Source organism: Ambystoma mexicanum, chromosome 13 (genome assembly GCF_040938575.1).
Source record: "Ambystoma mexicanum isolate Mex_15411 chromosome 13, UKY_AmexF1_1, whole genome shotgun sequence".
Lineage (NCBI taxonomy): Eukaryota > Metazoa > Chordata > Amphibia > Caudata > Ambystomatidae > Ambystoma > Ambystoma mexicanum.
This window is the reverse complement of record NC_090938.1, coordinates 733,543,003-733,565,202: the sequence shown is the minus strand read 5'-3', so window position 1 is coordinate 733,565,202 and position 22,200 is coordinate 733,543,003. Positions and strand designations below refer to the sequence as shown.

General features: G+C 46.5%; 2 protein-coding genes across 7 annotated transcripts in view; one reads left to right on the top strand and one right to left on the bottom strand.

Annotated features, from left to right (window-relative positions):
• LOC138521840 (spliceosome RNA helicase DDX39B) overlaps positions 1-8,334 on the bottom strand; it is an 84,717-nt gene extending 76,383 nt beyond the window's left edge. The window contains exon 1 of the mRNA XM_069634976.1: positions 8,130-8,334. The gene's annotated coding sequence lies outside the window, so the exon portion shown is untranslated. The remainder of the gene's footprint in view (positions 1-8,129) is intronic.
• A 325-nt stretch (positions 8,335-8,659) lies between these two features.
• Positions 8,660-19,253, top strand: LOC138521841 (NF-kappa-B inhibitor-like protein 1). 6 transcript variants are annotated; one of them, XM_069634982.1, is made up of 7 exons: positions 8,742-8,872; positions 9,110-9,207; positions 9,860-9,966; positions 10,652-10,953; positions 11,210-11,322; positions 18,128-18,260; positions 18,546-19,253. In XM_069634982.1, exons 4-7 carry the CDS (start codon positions 10,683-10,685, stop codon positions 19,103-19,105), a joined length of 1,077 nt encoding a protein of 358 aa, XP_069491083.1. In that variant the 5' UTR covers positions 8,742-8,872; positions 9,110-9,207; positions 9,860-9,966; positions 10,652-10,682; the 3' UTR covers positions 19,106-19,253. The 6 variants fall into 6 exon arrangements, with proteins under 6 accessions (XP_069491081.1, XP_069491079.1, XP_069491078.1 ...); XM_069634979.1 differs by having other exon boundaries at positions 8,767-8,891; XM_069634981.1 differs by having other exon boundaries at positions 8,800-8,930.
• The last annotated feature ends 2,947 nt before the right edge of the window (positions 19,254-22,200 follow it).

Genomic DNA, 22,200 nt, shown 5'->3' with positions numbered 1-22,200 from the left:
ATGGCGTGCTTGGTTACAGCTAAACCTAGCTTGTGCCTGGTATACCCGATAAAAAGCTGGTCATCTTGCCTAAGCTCTGCCATTCTAAAAGGTGTAAAAGCTCAAGGCCCTTTAGGATCAAGACGACAAAGGGGTGCGTGGTGGGTAAAATGTAGGCAAGGCAATTTGTTGTGCTAGATGAAATTCTTACTACCTAGCGCCCACGAGGAATTTTAACACAAGTTTCAGACCACAGCCGGGAACAATGAATGAACAGGAGGGAAACGGTCCCTTCAGAAATGGGCCACAAAGGGATCTTCAAGAACGATCCTTGCTCTGAACGCTTAAGGATAGAAAGCACTGCCTTTGCAATCACAACCTGTAGCCCCCGATGGGCCAAATGAAGTAACATTTTTAAAAAAATGTATAGCACCACCAGTGTCATACAGGTGAACGGGTCTACATTCTTATCTCTGCACCAGCTACAAAACCGATTCCAACAGCAGCGGTATGGAGACTGTTGCTGGTCTACTGGCCGAAAGCAACACCTCCATTCCATCTTCCGGGAGGTCCCAATTCCAGAATCTCACCCCCTCAGAAATCAGGCATGAAGGTTCAGGGTCCAATGCAACCGTCCTCTTGTGATAGCAGATAATCTTTTGGGAAGATGAATTAGATGGCAGATGGCATGTCCAGAAGGTTCGGGTACCATGTTCTCCTCGCCCAATCCGGGGGCAATGAGGACCATGGACTTCTCAAATGTACTCTACCTCCTGAGTGAGGAATGACGGGGACTGGAGGAAACCTGTACAGGAGTGGAAAGTTCCAGTCCACAGGTTGCCACTGGACGCGAATAAGTCCACTTGAGGGCGAAGATCTCGCTTGAAGGACTTCCTGCTCTAGCTTCCACTTGCGGGAGATTGCTTTGCCTGCTTAGAGCATCTTCCGCTGACCCCCCCCACTCTCCATTGAAGTGCCCAAACCAGAGCTGCATTGTGTCTCTGCAGTGATAGTGACCCTACACTACCTCTTGTGTTGAGGTAACGTATGGCCAATGTGGTGTTCGGCATTATTAGGACATTGCTTCCCTGTATGGAGGGCAGAAAGGCCATCAGCGCTAGTCCGGCTGCCCTCAGCGCCCAGCAGCCGAGTGTGGTTTGGACTCCGATGGAACGACTGCCGATAATAGGTGGTGTGATCACCGCAACCCACGAGCGAGACATCCCCAACTACTCTAACCTCCAGCCATGGCCTCCAAAAGGGTACCCCTGTCAACACATTCTCCTCGCAGGCCGACCACAGAAGCTCCTGCTTGACCTGAAGTACATCCGTTACTTTGCCAGAGAATTGCAACAACTGGCATCCAAGGACCCATTGAAGAGACCTCATTCTTAGCCGGGCCACTGGCACCAGAAAAATGCAGGATGCAATGAGAAAATCAAAGGCCGGTAGACATTGGGCGCATTGAAACTTCATGATCATCTGCTAAATTTATTGAAGCTTTTGAGGGGTACCGTGTGGAACTTCTTGTAATGGAAGGAGAAGCTCAGCGTGTGGATAGAGTGGAAGGTGATGCCGAGATGCTCTATGACCGTTTTGAACGGGTGCAGATTAGACAATCGTCCATTATGGGGTAGATGTGAATCCCCCCCACCGAGACTTGCAGCCACTACCTCCATCAACCTGGTAAACATGAATGGCAGAATGCTAAACAATGGTGAACCTCAGGTACTTCTTGCGATGGATAGGCACATTAAAGTAATGTTAAAATCTAATGCTGGAGCATCTGAGAACGTGTGACCCTCTTGAACTTGTCCTTTCTGAGGAACGTGCTCAAGCATCTCAAGTCCAAGATGGGCCTCAATCCTCCATCCTTCTTTGGGATCAAAAATATACAGGAGTACCACCCTCGGTTCCTCTCTACCACAGGCAGCGGCTCTAGGGCACTTTCTCCAGCAGGGTGTCAAGCTCCTGCAAAACGAGCAGATCCGGAACTTTGAGAGTGGGCAATCAGGAGGCCTTCTAAAGATTGGTAGGCAGTAACCTTGTGCTACAGTCTGCAAAGCCCAAGCATCAAAAGTAATGCCTCGCCATTCTTCCAAATGTTGACCCAGCCTGCCCCACCCACTACAGTCCTGGGGACCACAGCCTCAGAGGTTTTTGCATTCTTGTGGCGGCAGCTGATGGTAAGGAGGCTGTAGCTGTTTGAGTGGTTTTCCATCCCAACCTCGTCCACCGCGACTGGTAAGGAGTGGGATGAGGGAGCCCAGGGACTACACAGAGAATAGGGTGCAGTGAATGTGCGCAATAGGTCATAGCCATTTGAACATTCTGTCCATTTTGTGTGTGGGGGGCGTGGGCTGCCCAATTTTTGCTTGGCGGGGGGGTGGAGCCAACAAAGTTTGAAGACCACTGCCCTAATCCATGATTTGGAGGGCATCATCCACTACCTGCATGGTGACCGTCTCCATGCTTGGGACAATCCACTGTTTGATAATGGTTTAGGTGTTGATCGATTCTGACAAGTGGTTGTGTAGGGACTACTTTTTCCCAATCAACAGGCGGTGCATAATGTGCCAGCAGTCAGCCAGGTCATCTAGGCATCGGGCTCTTTCAAAAGAGGTTGTAGGAGACCAGTCTTGAGGGTGTCTGGAAATGACCCTTCTGTGATGGATGCATTAAGTAGCAAGCGCATTGAGCTCCGTGCAGATCAATTGATTAATAATGGAGGCCAGGATATCGGAAGTAGGTTTCAGAGAGGGAATTGTTTTTAGGACTCACCCAGAGCAGCAGTGTGCATGCTAGAGTGCACAGGGGAAGGGAATCCGGAGGCACCAATGTTATTCAAGGTTGATTTGATGATCTGTCGGATTTTGTCTGTTTTTTCAACAGTTGATATAGTTCAATTTTTACTGAGTTGCTTGCACCTCAGTGTCAGGTGAAGGGTTTGTACAATACTGGAGAGGTTGGTGACCGTGCCATGGTTACGGTTTTAGCACCATCTTTTCTCTAGGGATCCAATTGAGCATTTGATGATGGCGAGCTCAGGTCTGTACCAAAGGTGGATTGCTTGGTCTTAGCCTGGGTGGCGTATAAGGGGGCAGGACCATTCATCAGATTCATAGAGTTGTTGAATAATTCTAGAAGGACAAAGTCATTCCCTTTGGTGGGGAGGTCTGCAAACGTTGCTTCTAGTTCCGGAAAGCCTGTGAATGTGTGGCAATGAGTGGTGTGGTGTTTAGCTTGACCTTTGTGGGTTGTGGTCAACAGAAGTATGGCAGCGATTGGGATAAGGATTTTTGGTTTGATTCATATATATTGTTGCTTCTTCTGTTCCCCGTTTGATGTATTCTTGTTAAACTGTAAAGTGCCTTGGATTTAAATACAAATAGGGGCTGCGCAGAGGGGGGGGGGTAAAGAATAAGTCTAGGGTGTTGCATTCGTTTGTGGGGTTTTGCATAACGTCCATGATATTGGAAGTGCAAAAAGTGTGCTTTGACTGTGGTTGACACATTAAAACGCTGGGACGTTAACATCTCCATGAAAGACATTTTAAGTGTGCGCTTGTTTGGCAGAGAAAAGCAAGCTGGAGATGTTGGCAATTAAGTCACTCCCGTCAGGTGGTTTGTAGATGAGGTGAACGGTAATGGATTCCTTGTAAAATAAAGGCAAAAAGCAGGTGAGTTATTGAAATTAGATTGTTCAGTGAGAGGGGACGATGGATAAGAGGCAATCACTCCTGTAGAAGACGCTGACTACATACAAACATGTTTCGGTGACAAAGAGGGAGTCATGGTTGTACGTGAGAAGGTCGATCTCTGTGGCGTGAGCGACTGCAGAGGGAACACAAGCACTAAACAGCATGAGGGGCATGGTTTGAGGGTGTTGGATCGGCAAGGGCAATGTTGGCTAGAGATTGCTGGAGCTGCCCAGGGTGGTTGGACATTTGAACCTTAGCAAGGGTAGGAGATGGGCAGTGCAATCAGAGGTACAGCATCGGTCAATTTGAACTGTCTGGATTTTCCTATTGAATCTGCATTAAGTTAATGAATGTAGGGTATATGCTGCAAGATACAATTTTAGCATGGGGTATCCAAATCCTCCCACTGGGCATTGAAGAACATCCAATAGAATTCTTGCTTTCCCCCCCTTGAACCCGACAATTGGCTTTGCTATAAGTTTCAGCATACTTAATAAACAATTTTGGAGATAAAGTATTTTTAATAGCCCTAATCTTCCCCCAGAGCCTGAGTTTGATTTGCCCCTTTCTTACGTAATGCATCCATCTCCATTAATTTCATTTGATTATTATGTCAACATCGGATAAAAGTCCGTCATTTGGATGTCCAAATATCTGAAAACTTACTGGCCCATGAATTGTGGATCACTCCAAGTAAAAGTTGGTGGCATGATATTGTTACAGGGAATAACTGACAATCAGATAATCTCCCAGTTAAGACACCCATCAGTAAGTGAAAGGAATATTACACATCAGAAAATACGTGCCTAGAAACACTTGTGTACAGCCACACATCATATACTATATCACCCGAACAAAGCAGAACTTTTGAAATAAAAGGCACCATTCGTAAAGCACTTATTAGGATCACTGCATATCGAAATGACCAAGAGTTCAATAAAAAGGGCAAACAATACAAGGGGGAAATAGACACCCCTGCTGTGCACCTAATTTATTGCCGCTGAAAGATACAACCACTGTCCTCTTGGGCGAGATTACACAGGGTATCAACGGCTCCAGCCAGGCAGGGTACACCCCTAAGGAACTGAAGCAAGCCACTGTCGTTCCTCTTTTTAAAAAACCCTCTCTGGACACCACTTCCTTCTAGTTTCCATCCGATCTCATCAATACCCTTCTTTATGAAACTTCTAGAGGCTTTGATCTCTCCACTCCTCTCCTCCTATCTGGAGGCCTCAGGCTTCTTCGATTCATTCCAGTCAGGATTCCAGCGAGAGCACAGTGTCGTGGTGTCTGTTCAGGAAAATATGGCTAGGCTGGTTGATGCGGGTGGGTGCCCTGATACTACTCGATCAGCAGTATTTAACACTGCCGACCACCCCACCCTGTTGGCTCGGCTTGCCCAGACGGGCATTGCTAGCCTGGTTCACCTCATTCCTGGATGAGAGAGCCCAAGTACTCCTTTCTTTACACACCTGTGTTCCCCCTCTTGTGGTGTCATTTAGGGCCGCTGCCTTGTCACTGATGATACTTAAAATATACATTCAGCCAATTGAGTGTCTCATCCACTCCTTCTGCATTAGATGCTACTCATATGCTCATGAAATCCTGATTCGGTTTGACCGGATTCAGGCTGAAATGTCATCGTGCCTCTTCCAGTGTCTCTGCCGTGGGAGATTGGATGAAACTCGGAGACAAAACAGACGTACTGGTGGTGGACGCCCCATCTGATTCTGCACTCTGGGTGACCTCTTTCTGGCCGTCGGCGCTCAGCTCTCCGTTCCGGTAACCACTGTCAAGAATCTTGGGGTTAGGCTTTCTTCCACCATCTCGCTGGATTATCAGATGTTGGCCGTTGTAAGGTGGGACATGCCAATTGAAGAGCTTGCGGAAAGGGCTCCCCTTATTCCTCCCGAAGCTGCCCTTGTTCTTAGCCGCTTGTATTGCTGCCCGAGTTGCTAGGAGAGCCCTGTATGGAGGGCTTATCTCCCCAGTTCTTGACGCATTGCACTTGGCTGCCTGTGGCCCAAAGTATTTAACTTAAATCACAGCCTGGTTCATCACACCCGTCAGTGTCTCGGGGCTGAATACCTGTGTGACAAATTCATCCGCAACCTCCGAATCATGAGCTTTGGTCTGGGTCTGCTGGCTTGTTATGTGTGCCCTATTTCTGTCTCACTAGAGTGGGGGCGGTCAGGCCTTCTCTGTGGCTGCTGCGCAATTGTGGAACGCACTGCTCCCCACACTTAATAACCACCTGCAATTTAGGCAATCTCTGAAGACCCTTCTCTTCTAGGCCCTAGGTTTCGCCTGTTCTATGTTATCCCAGCGCCATGATACCCTTGGGTGAAAGTGTACTCCTCAAGCTGTTTACATACCTCAGTGTGCTCCTCAAGCTGTTTACATACCTCGCTAAACATTGAATAAAAGCAGACGTTAACATATTTACAGTTACATGTGCTTTGGCTCCTCAGTATAATGTTGCCAATAGTTTCAAAAATGCCAGGCCACATTTTACCTTAATTAGAACCTGAAGTAAATATGCCCAGCTAACATGATCTTTTCAGCACCAATAGGTAAGAGGCATCCCTCGGCATACTACAAACTATCATACCAAATAAACCATAACGGTGTACTGTGCTGTGTTTTAGCCGAGCGCCTGATTGAAAGTGGCCAAGTGTCCCATGAGCGAGAGTGGTTCCTTCTTAGAAAACCAAGACTTCCAGCTGCTGTGCAAATGACAGAGCCCGCGCAAGTGCAACAGGTGGTGACACACACCAAATGAATAAAAACGAAGGCTTGGGAGGAACCACGACATGTCAAGAGATCTGAATGTCGGAGGACTCAGCTTTGACACAGTAACAAACCAAAAGAAATGTAGAGCAAGCCAGGAGGGAGACTAATTTACTCCACTCAAAACCGTGTTTCTATTGTTTAGGATGAGGCTAATTTTTTGGTATCTGCTTTTTGTAAGGGCGTCTTGATTCTTTCTGTATTCTACCTAGTAGCAATGATCGGTCCCTTTTCGTCGTGGCACAAAGTTGAACAGAGCAATGCCAGTGGTTACAATTAATTCAAAAGCATCACCATTTGGCTTTAGTGCGATACGTATGGTACATTAAATGCAAAGATGATCTTTGATGCCACTCGGAACATTAAGACAACAACGCAGTGGGGGCAATGTTACCGTCAACACATGTTAATGGCATGAATACCACCTTACTAGCGCGCCGAATTGAAAAAGAAATATGCCAAGTGCCCACTTAGTCATGTGTGCATTAATGGATCTTAAACCGACAAGTCCCAATCTGGGAATGCTATGCCCGCGCATATACTAAGCTGATACAGAAGAATAAAAGCCCAAAAGTTACATAAGGCCCTCAAAAACATAGACCGCCAGATGTATACAGAATGCATAGCCGGATTGGCGCACAGGAAACTTTACAACACTCGCATTCGCTGCCACGGTGTTGGTAAAACCAGGGAAAGCGACGTAGTTTGCGCCGTTAAACGATGTACCAAGATAGAGTGTTTAGCCAAAAAGTACTGTGCAAAACACAGTGCCGCTGGATATACTGGGCTTCGAGTTTCTGCGCCCCAAAAGCATTTCAATTAGTGCGACATATTAACACTATTGCCAATGGATGCTCGTGATGGCGGCAATAAATCAGGATTCACTGTCAATGAAATAAAGGAGACACGGGTACCACGACGCCTGCGCGTCAAGAGCCCCCCAAACCCCCCAACTCGATTTGGCAGGAATCCTTAGTGACATGGAAAACTGGAACTGGTGCGCCGTCAGCACCTGCGTTTCCCTGTCGCGACTACCATACACATCTCTGACACCACATAACAGCTGCTGCTGACAACCAACTATATAATGTGGCTCCTCCACAGCACAAGTTAAGGTCTTGAGAAAGCACAGGAGGCACGAAACACTGTCTCGTAGGTCTCAATGAAAATAAATCTGCCCCAGGAGACCCCCACTGGGTGTGTTCGTGGCATTAGCTGTGCACGATAGAACTGGGTCGAAATCGACAGCCCTAATTAAAGGGTTTCAGTTCCGGGATCCACAGAAACAAACTAAATACTAGGGCTAGGGGTGGCGGGCGTTCATTCAGACTGGAGAACGCACGCTTGGCCTGCAAGGCCTCCGTGACTCGGGGGAGAGCAGAGCAGGACTTTAAGATATCAAAATACAGCTGCGGCCAGGCCCCCGGGATCGTACCCCCTGCCCCCTCCCTGGCATCACCGTCCCGCCATCGCCGAATAGGATTGGCGGTGGTGCGCGCCTGATTAATTAAGGCAGTTACTCGAGGGCCTCCATTTTGTCTCGCTGGTCCGCCGGGATATAATCCCACATCAGAAAACCAAAATGGCTAGTAAAAAAAAAAAAAGGGTCCGCGGATGGAAGAGGGATGACGAGAAACAGCCGCACGCTGGGCGGGTTTACCTTAGCGAGTGAGGCCGGCGGTGCGGTCCCTTTGAGTGTCCGCGGAGCTGTTCTTCGCTGTCAAAGAGAGAGAGGGGGGGGGGTGGCTCGATGGAGCAGTTCCGGCGTGCGCGCGCGCGCGCTGCGTACAACAGGATACCGCGCCCCCTAGCTCCCACGACTAGAAACCAAACCAGGAGCGCCTCTTTCATAGGCATAACAGAAGGACTATATGTGCGGGTTTATTTTAATTTACGCACGCATGTCGTGCGAGTTTACCTACCTTGTGGCCGTTTCAGTGGTAATAAGAGTCCTTGCCCGATATGCAAGGATGCCGAACATGAATGCATGAACTTGTTTCTAAAATAAATACACTTCTTGTTTTTTTTCGATATTTTCACACGAGTAGAAATGTACCGTATTATATTTAGCAATGCTTTCTAAGTATAATGCGTATCTGAATTTGCGCCGTTCTGTGTTTTTTCAGTCCAAATGAGGGGTTATCTACGAAATATCTTTGAATGTGAATGGAGTACAGTCCGCTCCAAGATGGACGGTTCCTTCGTCTTTTGCCGAAGCCTATGGCTCTGACGTATTTAGCGGACTGTCCGTAATACGTATGTGGGTGGCAATGCCGCTTACCGGCGCCTTTTCCTTTGGCTTAGTGTCCTGCTTTTTGGGGGTGAAGGAGAGACAATTGGACGGACCGCACTAATCATAACGGGCCCTTCTTCCCCGGTCTCCCGTGACGTCTCTCGCCCAGGGTATAGGAGCCATGGTCTAGTCACGTCCATTTTCTTTTCCAGCACAGTAATATTTTACGTAATGACGTTTAACATCTTTATTTGTTTGTAGCCTTGTTTAAATGAATTGCTTCTTTTTTGTTTCGAATCGGTTTGTCGCGTATTTGGCCCTTTCTGTTCCTTTCAGTTTGTCCGTGGACGTTGTTTGCTGCTTCAGCAGCAGGCATTTTTCTAACTATGATATTTTCCACTGTTAAGGCAAATGGTATGGCCTGGCGGTGGCAGCAAGAGAAGCAAACTCCCCATTGAAATTCTCGCTTGAGTGAGATGTGTCCCAGCTGTGTCTTATCATTGCGGTACGGTGACTAAAATCTGCAATTGCCAGTATTATTACCCACTTCCTCTTGTGATACTATGTCGACTTCCGGAGGACGGGTTGAGGCCACATTGCATTTTCCTTCAGCTCTGACAATAAGGGCCCTTTGAGCTGCCAAGTGGGGGCGGTTTACATACCCGTCCACTCACCCGTGTTAATTGAAGTTTCACTCGTAAAATTTAAATGCCCTTTTTTCACCCACCTTTTGATTTGCATTTGAAAAGGTTGAGGGGTATGGGCTTGAGTAGTAGCAAATTAAGGATGGCATAGTTACATGCATAGCAATGTAATACGACTTGGTTTTGACAATTATAACTCCCTATATTTAATAATATTTGAGATGCCTCTTGGTGCATGACTCTGCAAGAGTCGGGGTGGTTTGGGATTGGTGATTTTAAGAGGGTCTGCCAATCTGCGAAACTCGGTTGTGTTGATGTTGGCAGATTGGAACTCCCGTTTATTGTGTGCTGATATTTACTGTGTGCTCAGAAGATTCTACGGGATTTGGGTTGGGGCACATGAAGGTTGTGTTCCCAGAGGTGGTGGTATCCATAGACCTCCCTACTCGCCATCCTTCACCTGCCCTGGACTCCCTTTCATACACTCAATAAGCTGTGTGTCTTTTTTTATAGGTTACCAGAATCTTACAGCAAAAGGTGTGGCTTTTATTTAATTAAAATGGTACCACCTTCCAAAATCGTCTGACTTTCTAACGCTTGGAGACTCCATTGGTTGAAAGGTATGACTCCTCCTTGTGTGCTTGCTAATAAGTTTCCAGATCTTCCATTCTTTCAGGTTGTGTGGTATGGTGTGGTGAACAAGGTAAGGTGTACATTTTACTGGGTGTTTGCTCAGAGGTGTAAGGGCTGTTAAAGTGATAGCTGCTGGGTCACTGCTCTTTCTTTGACTGGCCAGTGTGTGTTGTGTAAGATGGAAAGACAGGTTGGTTATGGGATTCTACAGTGTTGAGTCCTGCACTGCACGGGACATGGTGGTCTATATTACTTTGCTACAATAATGCAGTGGTGATCCGTGGACAGCAGCACCATTTGAATGTGATGATCCATGGGGCTCTGCTACATTATTGTTATGATTACCTCTGCACTACAGCGAGGGTTGGATATGGGGGGTCTGTATGACCCTACTTGACATGTACATGGGTGGTCCCATCTTAGTAGTAGGAATTGGATATGGTGATGTGTAGAATTCCTTTACCGTGGTGGTGCTTACACCGCATCCAAATATAGTACATTTTCGGGATGGAGACTTGGCTATTGGCAGACCAAATGATTGAACATTAAAGGAGCAGTCAGCATTTGCTTGTATTATCTATTATTTCATCTTTTTGAAGATGTCTCTACCGTCATCTTATTGTTTTGATGTTTAAAACCCAGTGTGTAATGTATTTTTTTTCTTCGGTCTAGCCTGCACGAACAGTAGCTAATCTAACCCGACATGGCTTCCCGCAAGCAGCAAAAGCTCTTGCGCTATGTAGAAGAGGGCAGTGTGCTCAAGTTGAAGTCCTACCTCCGGAAGCACCGAAGCGTAAACCTGAACTTTGCTGCGCGTAAGGGTCGCACACCCCTCCATCTAGCCTGTGCGCTGCTGGATGATGCTGTGGTGCACCTTCTGCTGAAGCATGGTGCCAGTCCCCTGAACCAGGACCATCGGGGTAATACAGCCTTGCATGTTGCTGCTAAGAAAGCAGCATGCAATGGGAAGAGAGGTAAGATGTTCACATCCTAATATTTTCACGCACGCTCCACAGTGACTTCGAGACATCCTTGTGGCCAAAACTCATTTAGAACCTTCGAGATTTGTAAATAAAACTTCGTTTTATCTCGGGTAATGTATTGCTGTCTTTTGTAACAGCTTACCTGTTACTATATTAACGGTATGAATTGATAACAATGGTGTAGGCTAAGTTACAGTACTGTACAAGGTTTTTGTACATACTAAAATAAATGCTCTTGTTCGTTCAGTTTATGAAGACTTGGTGGTCCCACTCAAGAGACATAGTCCGGCCGCAATGAATATCACCAACCACGCTGGAAAGACCCCTGGGGATCTCCTAAAGGGGGGAAACGCTGAGCAGGTATGGATATGGAATGTACAAGCATGCTTAATAGTTAGAGTGCCAGAGTAAAAGCTAGGTGGGTAGGATGAGAAGACGTTGTTCGATGCTTGCTCATGAGGATGACATTCTGGGTGACTTTGGGTAGGTATTTGTATTTTGTTTATTTGTAAAGCGCTCCCAGCCCTGAGGCATCTGGGCGCATTTCTTACATGACCAGGTTAGACTGTACAGACATACAAAATAATTTACAAGATTACAAAGCAAAGATTCAGTATTTACAAATATACATGTCTTACATATGCTGTTAGTGCAAGAGTCAGCCGATATATACAATTAGCAAGGTACTGCAGGTTAGCTAGCGAACAGGCATACGGCAGAGGGATGTCTAGGCTTCTTGGCGAGGAGCCATGTTTTTGCATTTCTCCTGAATGGGTGATAGTTAGGTTCAGTTCTTAATGGTAGCTCTTAATGGAAGAGGTAAGGTGTTCCATAACTTGGCTGCTAAAACGGGAAAGCTACTGCCTCCGGCCTTCTGTAGCTTGAAGCTGGGGACTTTGAGGCAGTGTGCATAGGTAGATCTAGCCGGGCGATCTGAGGTATTGCGTGCAAAGTTATTGGACAAGTAACCGTGTCAGATTTGCAAGACACTTGTGGGTAAGTGACCGGGATTTGAAAGCAATCCTTTGCTTGATTGATAGCCAGTTCAGGTTGCATCTGGAGTCTGATATATGTTGGGATCTGGGGATATTCAGTGCTGACCTAATGGCATTGTTTTGTAGGACTTGCATGTTTTTCAGGTTCTGTTGACTGGTTCCAAGGTACAGTGCATTGCAGTAGTCTAATTTAGAGAGTACTAGGGCTCAAGCTATGGTGATGTTGTTAGGTGCTGTAAGGAAAGGTCTGTATGCAGTGATTAACTTGCAGGTGTATGCTGTTGAAGAGGCTGTCACATTGAATTGCCTTGATAGCGTTAGAGATAAGTCGATGTAGATGCTAAGTGTTTTCACATCCTTGTAGACCCTGACAGAGTTACCTTCTATATTGAAAGAGTCAAATTGTTAGTCTAGTCTGAGTTTTAGAACTTTGGTCTGTCTACAACAGTGTATAACTAGGGGGTGTGGTAACCGCCGGTTTAGAATTGGAACATACCTTTAGTTTTGTATGTTATATTGTTCTGACAGAACTAATTGGGTGTTCTTAGTGGATCACCAATAACCCAAAAGGAATAATTGTTAGAATTCAAATGTAGTGAATTGCTTAGACCAGTTTGGAATGAATCGGTCTTATTCATAATCTCATTAGTATCAAAAATACATGAATTTAATTTACATGTTTAGAACAATGGTAGTAGGACAATCAAGGTGATACATGCCATTTTGGCCAACACAGGTAGAAGGACGGACAAAAGCAGGATGCATATGTCTGAAAATGGGCATCAAAGCTGAGCATTGGTCTCAAGTTTGTGCAATCTGAATACATTTCATATGAACAGAAAGGACATTACTTTACAGTCAGATGAACAAACCAATAAGTTCAAAAAAGAAAGGAGAAAGGCTGTTGAGGTGCATTAGTGAAATTTTTCAAAAACAGCAAAGGAAAATAACAATCAACGTAATAATACAGTAATTAACCATTTTCATCAATAAGTAGTTTTGGGGGGCGAGGACTTTCAAAGTTCGAGAGGCTCAGAGGAATCGCTGTCCTCTAAGGAAGATACATTCCTACTAAAAAGTGTTTCACAGTAGTTTGGTAATGACCAATCCTAGTTTGGAGTCTAAGAGGAGAAGCTCTGTCTTCTCGTCATTGAGACTGAGACCATGCTTAGCCATCCAGGTCTGTATGATGCTGTAGAGTACTTTAGTGTCCGTATCGTAGTCTCCAGTGATGGGTATGCGTAACTGGGTGTCTGCATAATTAGTGTAGGGGACTCCCAGACAGTCGGGTTATCGAACAGGGGCTTTGTGAATACGTTGTATAAGGTGGGAGACCTGCATGAACCTTGGGGTACTCCGCAGGGAACTGGTGCAGGCTCAGCAGAGGCCAAGGGTGAGAAGACTCTCATTGATCTATTATCGAGGAAGGACTGGATCCAAGTGGTTGCTTTGACAGAGGACTTTGTGATCAACTAAGTCGAATGCAGCTGACAGATCTAATAATAGGAGGAGGGCCATTTTGCCTGTCTTTTAATTCCTCGATTTTGTGTTTTGAGGTCAATCAAAGCTATTTCTGTGCTGTGCCTGGGCCGAAAGCCTGATTATCTGAGGCCAAGGAGGTTATTCGTTTCTAAATGCTTTTCAATTTGCAGGTAGGCTGCTCTGTCAAGGATTTCCAATAAGAATGGAACCGTGGTGATAGGTCTATAATTGGTGGGAATGTTAGGGTCTAGAGTCAGCTTTTTTAATAATGGGAGAACCCACGTGTCTTTTAGGTTGTTCGGCACCATGCTATTCAAATGAAGAGTTGATTATTGATCTGATGAAATGGGCCAGATCCATGGCTGCCTCTTTAATGATAGGGGTGGGGCTGATGTCACCCTGGCCTCTTCATGGTTTTAGCTTTGTCTTGATGTCCTCTACCTCTTTGGTAGTGAGAGGAGATAAGTTGTGTGTTTTTAGGAAAGGCGTTTAGGTGGAAGGCACGGGTGCTGAGTACGCGGGTGTTCTGGGGCCCAGGCACCCCCCGCGAAAGGCCATTTGCGTTTCCCTATACTTTAATTGGGAAATTGTTTTTTTCTTAATTTAGTATTTTTTTTTTTTCGGGCACCGCTCCCCCCGGGAAAACCTGAAGTCGGTGCCCTTGGTGGAAGGTTTGGGTGTGGCCTCTAAGAGCATGAGTTTCTTGGCTTCAATTGTGTTTTGTAGCATCGCTATTTTATCCAGTAGTGCTGACTGAATGTTAGTGCACCAGGTGGTCTTTGATGCAGATGATTGGAGGTGGTGAGTTCTTTGGTGGTAGATTTAGCTTGAGTGATGTAGTTGTTGTAGGTTTCTTTTTAAGCTTGTTGAATCGCCTCCTTGTAGTTGAGGGAGGTTATTGGGAATGTATCTTTGTTGGTAGCTATTGGATGACTTTTCCAGAGTGCTTCTGCATTTCTTTTGGATTTGCGCAGTCATCTAATGTGTGGGGTGAACCATGAGTTTAAAAGCACGAGGGGTTTGGCCTTGCACAGTTTAAGAGGTGCAATTGTGTTTAAAGTAGAGTATGGTTGAAAAGATCCACTAAGACCGTGGGGTCTGAATGTTTAGTAGTGGTGGCATTGGTGATCGGTTGTAGTAGAGGAAGCAACTTCTCCACTGTTCTGTTGCGATTATTCCTAGTGTGGGTAGGTGGGGCGAGGTTGAAGGGGGGGGGTTGCTCTGCTTACATTTTTATCAAGAATGATATACGGTTATGGTCTGGCCAAGCAGGTGAAATATGCATGGCTCCAAATAGGCTGGAACCTTCAAGTACCAACAAGAAATACTGGCAGTGTTGCACCTGGGAGGCCTTGAGTTTGAGGTTTTTGTCGGCTCAGTGGCACAGGAAAGCATGAGACTGGCCTGCTGTTAAGGGCGAGTGAGGGCACAGACTATGTGGTCCGGAATGGTATTGATAGTGTAATTCAGCCCCTCCTCCACCCAAAAGAGAAAAGGCACTATGCTGCACCAGCATTTAGACTCTTTGTGAATAGGCAGCGATCAGAGGCCCTGCATCAAGTGCCTCAGAATTGTAATCTTCTGTTCCTACCATACCAACGTGCACCCTCGTTTTCTGTCTGCTTCTGTTTCCTATGCTGCTCTAATAAAAACCTAGGCAAGAATTTACAAGGCCAATTTGTAAGAACGTAAAGCCTGAGACACACCCTCCCGATATACGATGTGGCATTTATAACGCGCCTGTACACACGTGATTCTAAGCACGACAAAACAAGGCGGCGGAAACTAAGGGAGGACAAAATAACGATCTTACTAGACCTTGTCTCATTCAGATCGGGGAAGGGGCGAAGTGCCGGGGGAAGAGGGAAGTGCAGTTAACTCATAAGTGCAGCCAGCGTGTGGCTCATAAGTGCAGAGAGAAGGGACTGCTCGGTTTCAGATACAGAGCCTTAAGTGCTGGGGAGCCCAGAGGCAGTGCAAGGGCATCTGGACATGCAGGAGTCTGGGACCGAGTTCAGAGGGTAACCAGTGCGCGGCGCATCGGTGCATCAGCAGGGGAAAGGAAGAGAGGAAGCAGATGCAAAAAAGGATGTACATAAGCTTTAGCCAAATCTAGAATCCTTATATTTGGGGTTAAGAACATCAAACTAAATAGTTATGTTTATTGTTAGTCTTCTATGCGGGCAGTGATCACATAGATACCGAATGCTGCAAGTCTAATACCTTTTTATGAGGCCATGGATCTCCAAGGTGACTTACTGTATCCTTATGTGCAGGTGGGATGTTTTTATTTCATTGCTCTTTTCCTTTGACTATTAAAACATTGTTTCTACATTTTCTTTCTCAAGCTTTTTCTTTCCAATTAGCGTTTGTAATCCTTTTCTCTCATTTCTAACCCACTTTTCGAGAACTTTCTTTCTATGAATGTTCTTTTGCTTTCTTTCATTTCTCAAGCTTTTTTTTATTTCACTGTTTTTATTCCTGATTCTTGCCTTTCAATCTTTCTCCTGGTCTGGATTATATCTCTTTGAAAAAGAGGAGGGTGTTTGACCTTCAAGGCAAATGTAGCACTTGAGGGCTTATTTAAGAGTGGGTATTTCTTTTTTTATGTCTGGGGAAGGGAGTTCGAGTGGAGGTGGGGTAAGTACCCCCATTAGTGGGGTAAAGGACAGAAGCCGAAGTGCTCACAGATAGGTCTGGGACAAACAGACCAAGGAGTGTGCCAGACTGTAGGGTTGGAGGAGGAGATAGTGCATGATGCTACGTAATTGTAGTGGCAGTGTCTAGGTTGTTTATGGCTGTTTGTTCTTGTGGCGGATGTGTGGTGTTATGTGTAGTATGGCTGGCCCCTTGGGTGTGTCTGCTATGTGTGAGTTATGCTGGAGAGGAGCCGGGGGTGGTTAGGTGGTTGAGCACAGCAGGATATAAAGCCGTGGCAAACTTCACAGGGCAGCTGGAGTCAACAAACTTGAAAGGCAGCAGGATCCAAATAGTGGTAAAATTCAAGTGGTAGCAGCATTCAAAACCGTGGCATACTTCACAGGACAGCCAGATTCAACACTATGGCAAACTTCACACGACTGCTAGATTCAGCACAGTGGCACAATTTAAAGGGTAGCAGGATTTAAAACGGCGGAAGACTACAAAGCGGAGCTAGATTCAATATTCAAGGGCAGCAGTATTTGAAATGGTGTTAAACATCCGAGCGAGGCTAGCTTGAACACATTGGCAAACTTCAGAGCGTAGCAGGATTTAAAGCAGTGGCAAACTTCACAGAGAAACTAGATTTAGCACCATGGCAAACTTCACTGGGCAGATCGATTTAGCCCAGTGGCAAACTTTAAAGAGCAGTAGGGTTTCAAATAGTGGCAAAATTCAAAAGGCAGCAGAATTTGGAGCAGGGGCAAACTTCACAGTGCAGCAGGATTCAAATAGTCATTGAATTCATAGGGAGCAGGGTTTAAACAATGGCATACATCACAGGGAAACAGTGGCAACTAAATTTAAAACATTAGAGCGCAACCAGCTTCAACACAGTGACAGAATTTCAAAGGCAGCCGTTCTAAACAATGGCAAACTGAAGAGCGCAGCTAACATCAGCGCAGTGGCAGCATTCTAGGTGCAGTATTAAAGTAGTGGCAAGGCTTCATGAGTACTTTATTTGCTGTGCTTCCAACTCTTCCCACTATACCTGATTGTTGCAGTAGATGGTGCCCAGGGCAAACGGGCGAGGGAGGTGCCCTCTGGAAGTTCCCTTTGCTGTAGCCCTTAGTTGCCTGCCCGGGCAACACTGCCCTGTGGGTTGTTAGGGGGCCTACTGAGAAGGCTGAGGCTCCTTGGTCAGCTGATCCTTCTTCCAGCCAATGGGTGTGCACGAGGGCGGGAGGGAGTGCTATGTGGTGAGCACAGAAATGGACGCCGGAGCGTTCAGGTGGTATTGGGAATAGGAGGAGGGTTGGTTTGTTAACCAAACTCAGTTAAACCTGGAAACTGCAGCATCTCCTTCATGGAGCGGATGGTGTGTGGAAAAGTCCTGCACAGGCGCATCATTACTAGTGCTTCCGTGTGATAGGTTGTTGTGGAAGGGTAAAGAGCATGTCTTTGCATGTCATTGATATAGCTGCTGGACTGTGTCTTTAAGAAGCAGGGATGTTAGTTTGTATTACTTGTTTATGCATGTATGCAGACTCCATACCTCAGTGGAGCTATGTCTCTAGCAGGGCCTGCGTTGAGCGTTGTCATAATTTGAGTTAATAAGGTGGTTGAGGTTTTGGGAAGAGGGTGGGGGTTCGACTCTGGTTTGTGGGTAGGGGTGCATTTCATTCCTCTGCGTTGGGTCCATGTCTTATGGTAAGCGCTAGAAACGCTTTGCCAGGAATATAACAGTCTCCTCCCCAGCGAAAGCCTCTCCATCTAGGATCCTCTCCATCTAGGGCCATCATCCTGTAGCTTGGGGAGGTCCCTTCGTCATCCCACTAGAATAAGGCATTCTTGATTGATGGAGTGGAGCCATTAAGCTACTAGTACCAAGTTATTAGAGCCATGTTATCTTTGTTTGCTAACATCAGGACCTGTGGGCTAGAGGTTTTCTCTCTGCTGGGGGTACATGGAAACGTGTGGGCTTTGACTGTGTCTCATGCCTACAAAGAGATAACATTTATTTGTGTGTGTGCTTTCTTTATCTGTAGTCCCCCGCCCCGCCGCCATGGGATGGGGAAGACAAACCGGATAACTTCAGGGGTGACGAGGAGCAGGCGTTCCGTGCCAAGCTCTTCGGGGAATGCATGGATGAATACCAGGAGGTCTTTGGCCAATACGATGGTAAGAATGATTAGAAAAAGATGCAGGTGGTAGAGGGAAAGAGAAGTAAGCATGACCAGCCATTATTTGCTAGATAGTTCAGTTGTTATTTTTCTTAAACTGTGATGAAGTCCACCCAGATTTGGGGGGAAGATGGAGGAAGGAAAGTGGTTAGTTTTAGAGCACTGCTGATGGATGGCAGTTACCTTACCGTCCCATATGTGATACTTAAGAAAATTGTACTTAAAAGCGATACATTCTTTTTTTAAAAAAATGTTTTTAATTTTTTTTTTTTTTGCAACACAGATGATTTTGCAAGGACTGACCCCGAGCCTGAAAACCATTTTGACTGGGCAGAGCGAATGGCCAGAGAATATGATAGAAAACGTCAGAGTACCAACCCCACTCACAGAGCGAAAGCAGCTGCAGCAGCCAAGAAGGAACAGCGGGAGAAGGAGCAGCAGGAGCTCCGCCGTCGGCTAGAAGAGGAACACCGGCAGTACCAGCAGAGGGCCAGCATGCTCCGGGAGGAGTTGACACGTAGCAAGAAGCACCAGTACGAGCGGCGATGTGCCACTGTCTTTTCACACAGTGCCTCTCACCAACTGCGGTACCGAGACATCCCCTGGCCTGGTGGCAGTGCGGGCAGCATTGAGGATATGATTGGTGTCATCACACATGGCGTTGATGTTTCAGACCAATCGGCCTTCCGCAGCTACCTGCGCCGACAGCAGGCCCTGTGGCACCCAGACAGGTTCCAGCAGCGCTGTGGAACTCGTCTAGATGAGACTGAACGTCAGCACATTCTGGACACAGTGATGGCACTTTCACAGAGATTGAATAAGTTAGCCGAGGATGCTAAATAAAAAGGCAATGGTCACTGAACTCTGAAAATTCACTCTGTTTACACCTGGCACAAAATTGCACAATGTGATGGTGAAAGGACAAAAGGCCTTTTTTACCTTCCACATTTTGCTTCATGCTGTGAAAAGTAAACCACTTCGTTTCCAGCTATGTTGCTCTTGCTCTCTAATTCTTTCCATATATATCCGTCAAAGCCTTTTTTTTCTTCTTCTTTCGGTACCTGATTTTTGTTGTTGCCGCTGCTGCTGGAAGGTGATTCTGTGTACAGTACGTGGCAGTGCCTTAAACAGTGAGGAGAGGAGGACATGCAGGTACTCACTAGTTGGATCAGCATAATAACAGTGTTAGTGCTTCTCTCTGTCGGTCTGGATCTTGTTGAGGGTCTTTCACTTTTTCTCCCTTTGGGCCCGTTAACCTACATTTTGTCTTTGCTGGTTGCATTTTCCAATTCCAAGGATCTCTAATGGATTGACTTTCACTCTGTTTTTGTGTTGTAGTTTCTTAATTTTCCTCACTGTTCTTCCATGTATGAATTGTCTCTTTTGCAGTGTGATCTTTCTTTTTTCGATCCTTCTGCAGTGTTTTCCCGTTTTTCTATATCTGTTTGTTTTTTTTTCTGCGTTTTCGCAGTTTCACACTTTTTTGCTTTCTTTCCTTTAGAATTTCATTTTCCCTCATGCTTTCTTCAAGCTCATCACTTTTCTGTATATCTTTCTCCCTCCCTATCTTTTAGGTTCTCGCACATGCTTTATTCTCATGTCCCTGTCACCCGAGACATGAACACCCTCTGACACAATATGCTCACCTCTCCCTCTTTAATTGTTCTTGTACATTCCCACTCACTTACACCCATTTACATTCCCTTGTTGCCTAACCAGTCCTGCTCTTTCCCTGTTACTACCTTCCTCCGGCATGCTTTTTCTACTTGATATTGTTATCTGAATCTCTTCTTTTGCACCCTTTTCCCTTTTTTGTTTTTCATTCTCGTACACATTTCTAACTTCCGTCTCTGATTTTTAGCACTCGCTTCTCCTCTGTTTAAGCCGCTCTTTTCATCTATTTGAACAGGGCAGCCCACTGTAAAATTAAAGGGCCCATTTTAGCGGGAAAGCAAGAAGATTGATGGAATCCTACTGCAAATGACGTACAAAGTGAGGGCTAGGTAGTTTTCTGTAGGCTAGTCCATGTTGTGTCAGGAACTTGTGTGTCATGAGTATTGATGCTCAACGGGTTCACATGCTGTTACAGGGCCATGGCCCCATCAGGCCTGGGTGTGGGGGGGAGAAATGGGGTCCCAATCCGATTTAGGATAGACTATCTCTAGGGTGTATACCATAGGTGGAGTGAGGAAGTTGGGGCTGGATAGTGGCGGCAGTCCCTGACGCTGGAGTGTGTATTGTATATGACTGCTGGTACCAGTGTTCCTTCTCTACAATGCCGATAAGCCTCTCTTCTAGCGACATTGCACTCTTATCTTTTTCAGGACTGCAACTCCCAGGACTGGAACCAGAGGAATGGAATCCAGATCAGGCCTGAAATGGACTATGAATTATTGCTCCCAAAATGGGATGAGACACCTAGCTCCTGACCAACGCACCCAGGAGAATGGTGGGGCAACAGAAAGCGAATAGAATGAGAAAAAGGACTGCAGGGGGGGCAGCAGAGACAGTCTCCCCAAACCTAGTTGGAAACAAAACTCCCATGCACCTGAACCAAACCATGAGGAAAAGAAGCAGCCTGAGCACATGGCTTTCATCCCACAAATGGAGATTGAAAAGGGGCTGGGGCTAAATCCTTCTTAAAGCTTTGAAGAGGAAGGCCCATCCCTCAGATAGCTTTGCCAGAGATTGGCCACGAGGAGGAAGTGACCAGGGACACCACTGAGAGGCAGGAGGAGTGATGGAAGGGGGTAGGCTGGCCTATTAAAGGATTTAACAGTGTTCAACTGAGGTTAGGTGTAGTGGTGGTGGACCCAAGAAGGCACAGAAGGTGAACAATGGAGTGGACTGCTGAGGAGACGTAGACCCTGGGCCTCATTACAATTTTGCCAGTCCGGGAACTGGAGTACCGGTAAGCTTGCCGGTACCGTAGTACCCGGACTGGCAAACTATGGGTTGTGCTCGAGGGTGCATTTCTGCCAGTCAGGTCTGACCTGGCGGGCAGAGCGATACCCGCGATCACAGCATGTCGGATGCACCGGCAACATTCTGAATGGTGCCGGTGCATCCGACCTCCCCATTCCCATTGAGCCATCTGGGGTTCAAATGGGAATGGGGAGCATTTTTTTTTTCCAGCGCCCGCGATTGGGCAAATACCGGGTCCGGCGGGACCGGACTGCCCCAGTGATTGCCCATTCGCGTGCGCTGGAAATGTTCAGACGTTTGGCGGCAGCCTACCGGTTTACCGGCAAGGCCACCGCCAAGCATATGAGGCCCAGTGTTCTGAGAGAGTGCAGATAAGGTGTGTGTGGTTCCAGTCGACTGTAGTATCGTGAGGTTGGCGAGAAATGGAGGGAGAGAAGTGCATGGGGATTTAGAGAAGATGTAAGAGTGAGTGTTAATGTTGGTGTATGGTAGGAGAGTGTCATGCATCGCAAATGCGGCTTATGGAGACGTTGGCGCCTCCATTGATGGTTCCGTCACGTTTCCACCGCTTTGCATCCAGCCGTCTAGTCTATTTCCCACTACAAGCCGGCTTCCAATCTGCTGGTTTTGCGCATTGCAACCCGATCTACTCAGGTTAGACGCTTACAGGCCGCGTTGCTCTCTTTTGCCATTCGAATTTACTCTGTTCATTCCTGCCTCCTGCTAGGTGTTCTGCCTCCCAGAGACGCCGCTTTCCTTTCTTTGTTTCGCTTCGGCGTTGCTTTTCCTTCCTGCTTGTGCATTTTGCACGGTGCGCTGTGTCTCTGCACTGTCTTCTTTTGGACTTGCGTCACTGTTGGTGCCTTGTGCTATAGCATTCCCTCTTGTGCATATAAGGTCATACATTCACTCGAGTCCATTCAGTGGTATGCACCTTTTGGGAAAACTGTATGAGGGCAATATCTTTTGCTGGCTGTACTCCCTTGATTCTCATTGGGGTTAAGAACCCAAAG

Bases quoted from the DNA above. Each gene is read 5' to 3' on its own strand.
- LOC138521841 (XM_069634980.1), top strand. From the start codon at position 10,683: ATGGCTTCCCGCAAGCAGCAAAAGCTCTTGCGCTATGTAGAAGAGGGC. The intron at 10,954-11,209 runs GTAAGATGTTCA...TTGTTCGTTCAG, and splicing joins AGCATGCAATGGGAAGAGAG to TTTATGAAGACTTGGTGGTC. The intron at 18,261-18,545 runs GTAAGAATGATT...TTTGCAACACAG, and splicing joins GGTCTTTGGCCAATACGATG to ATGATTTTGCAAGGACTGAC.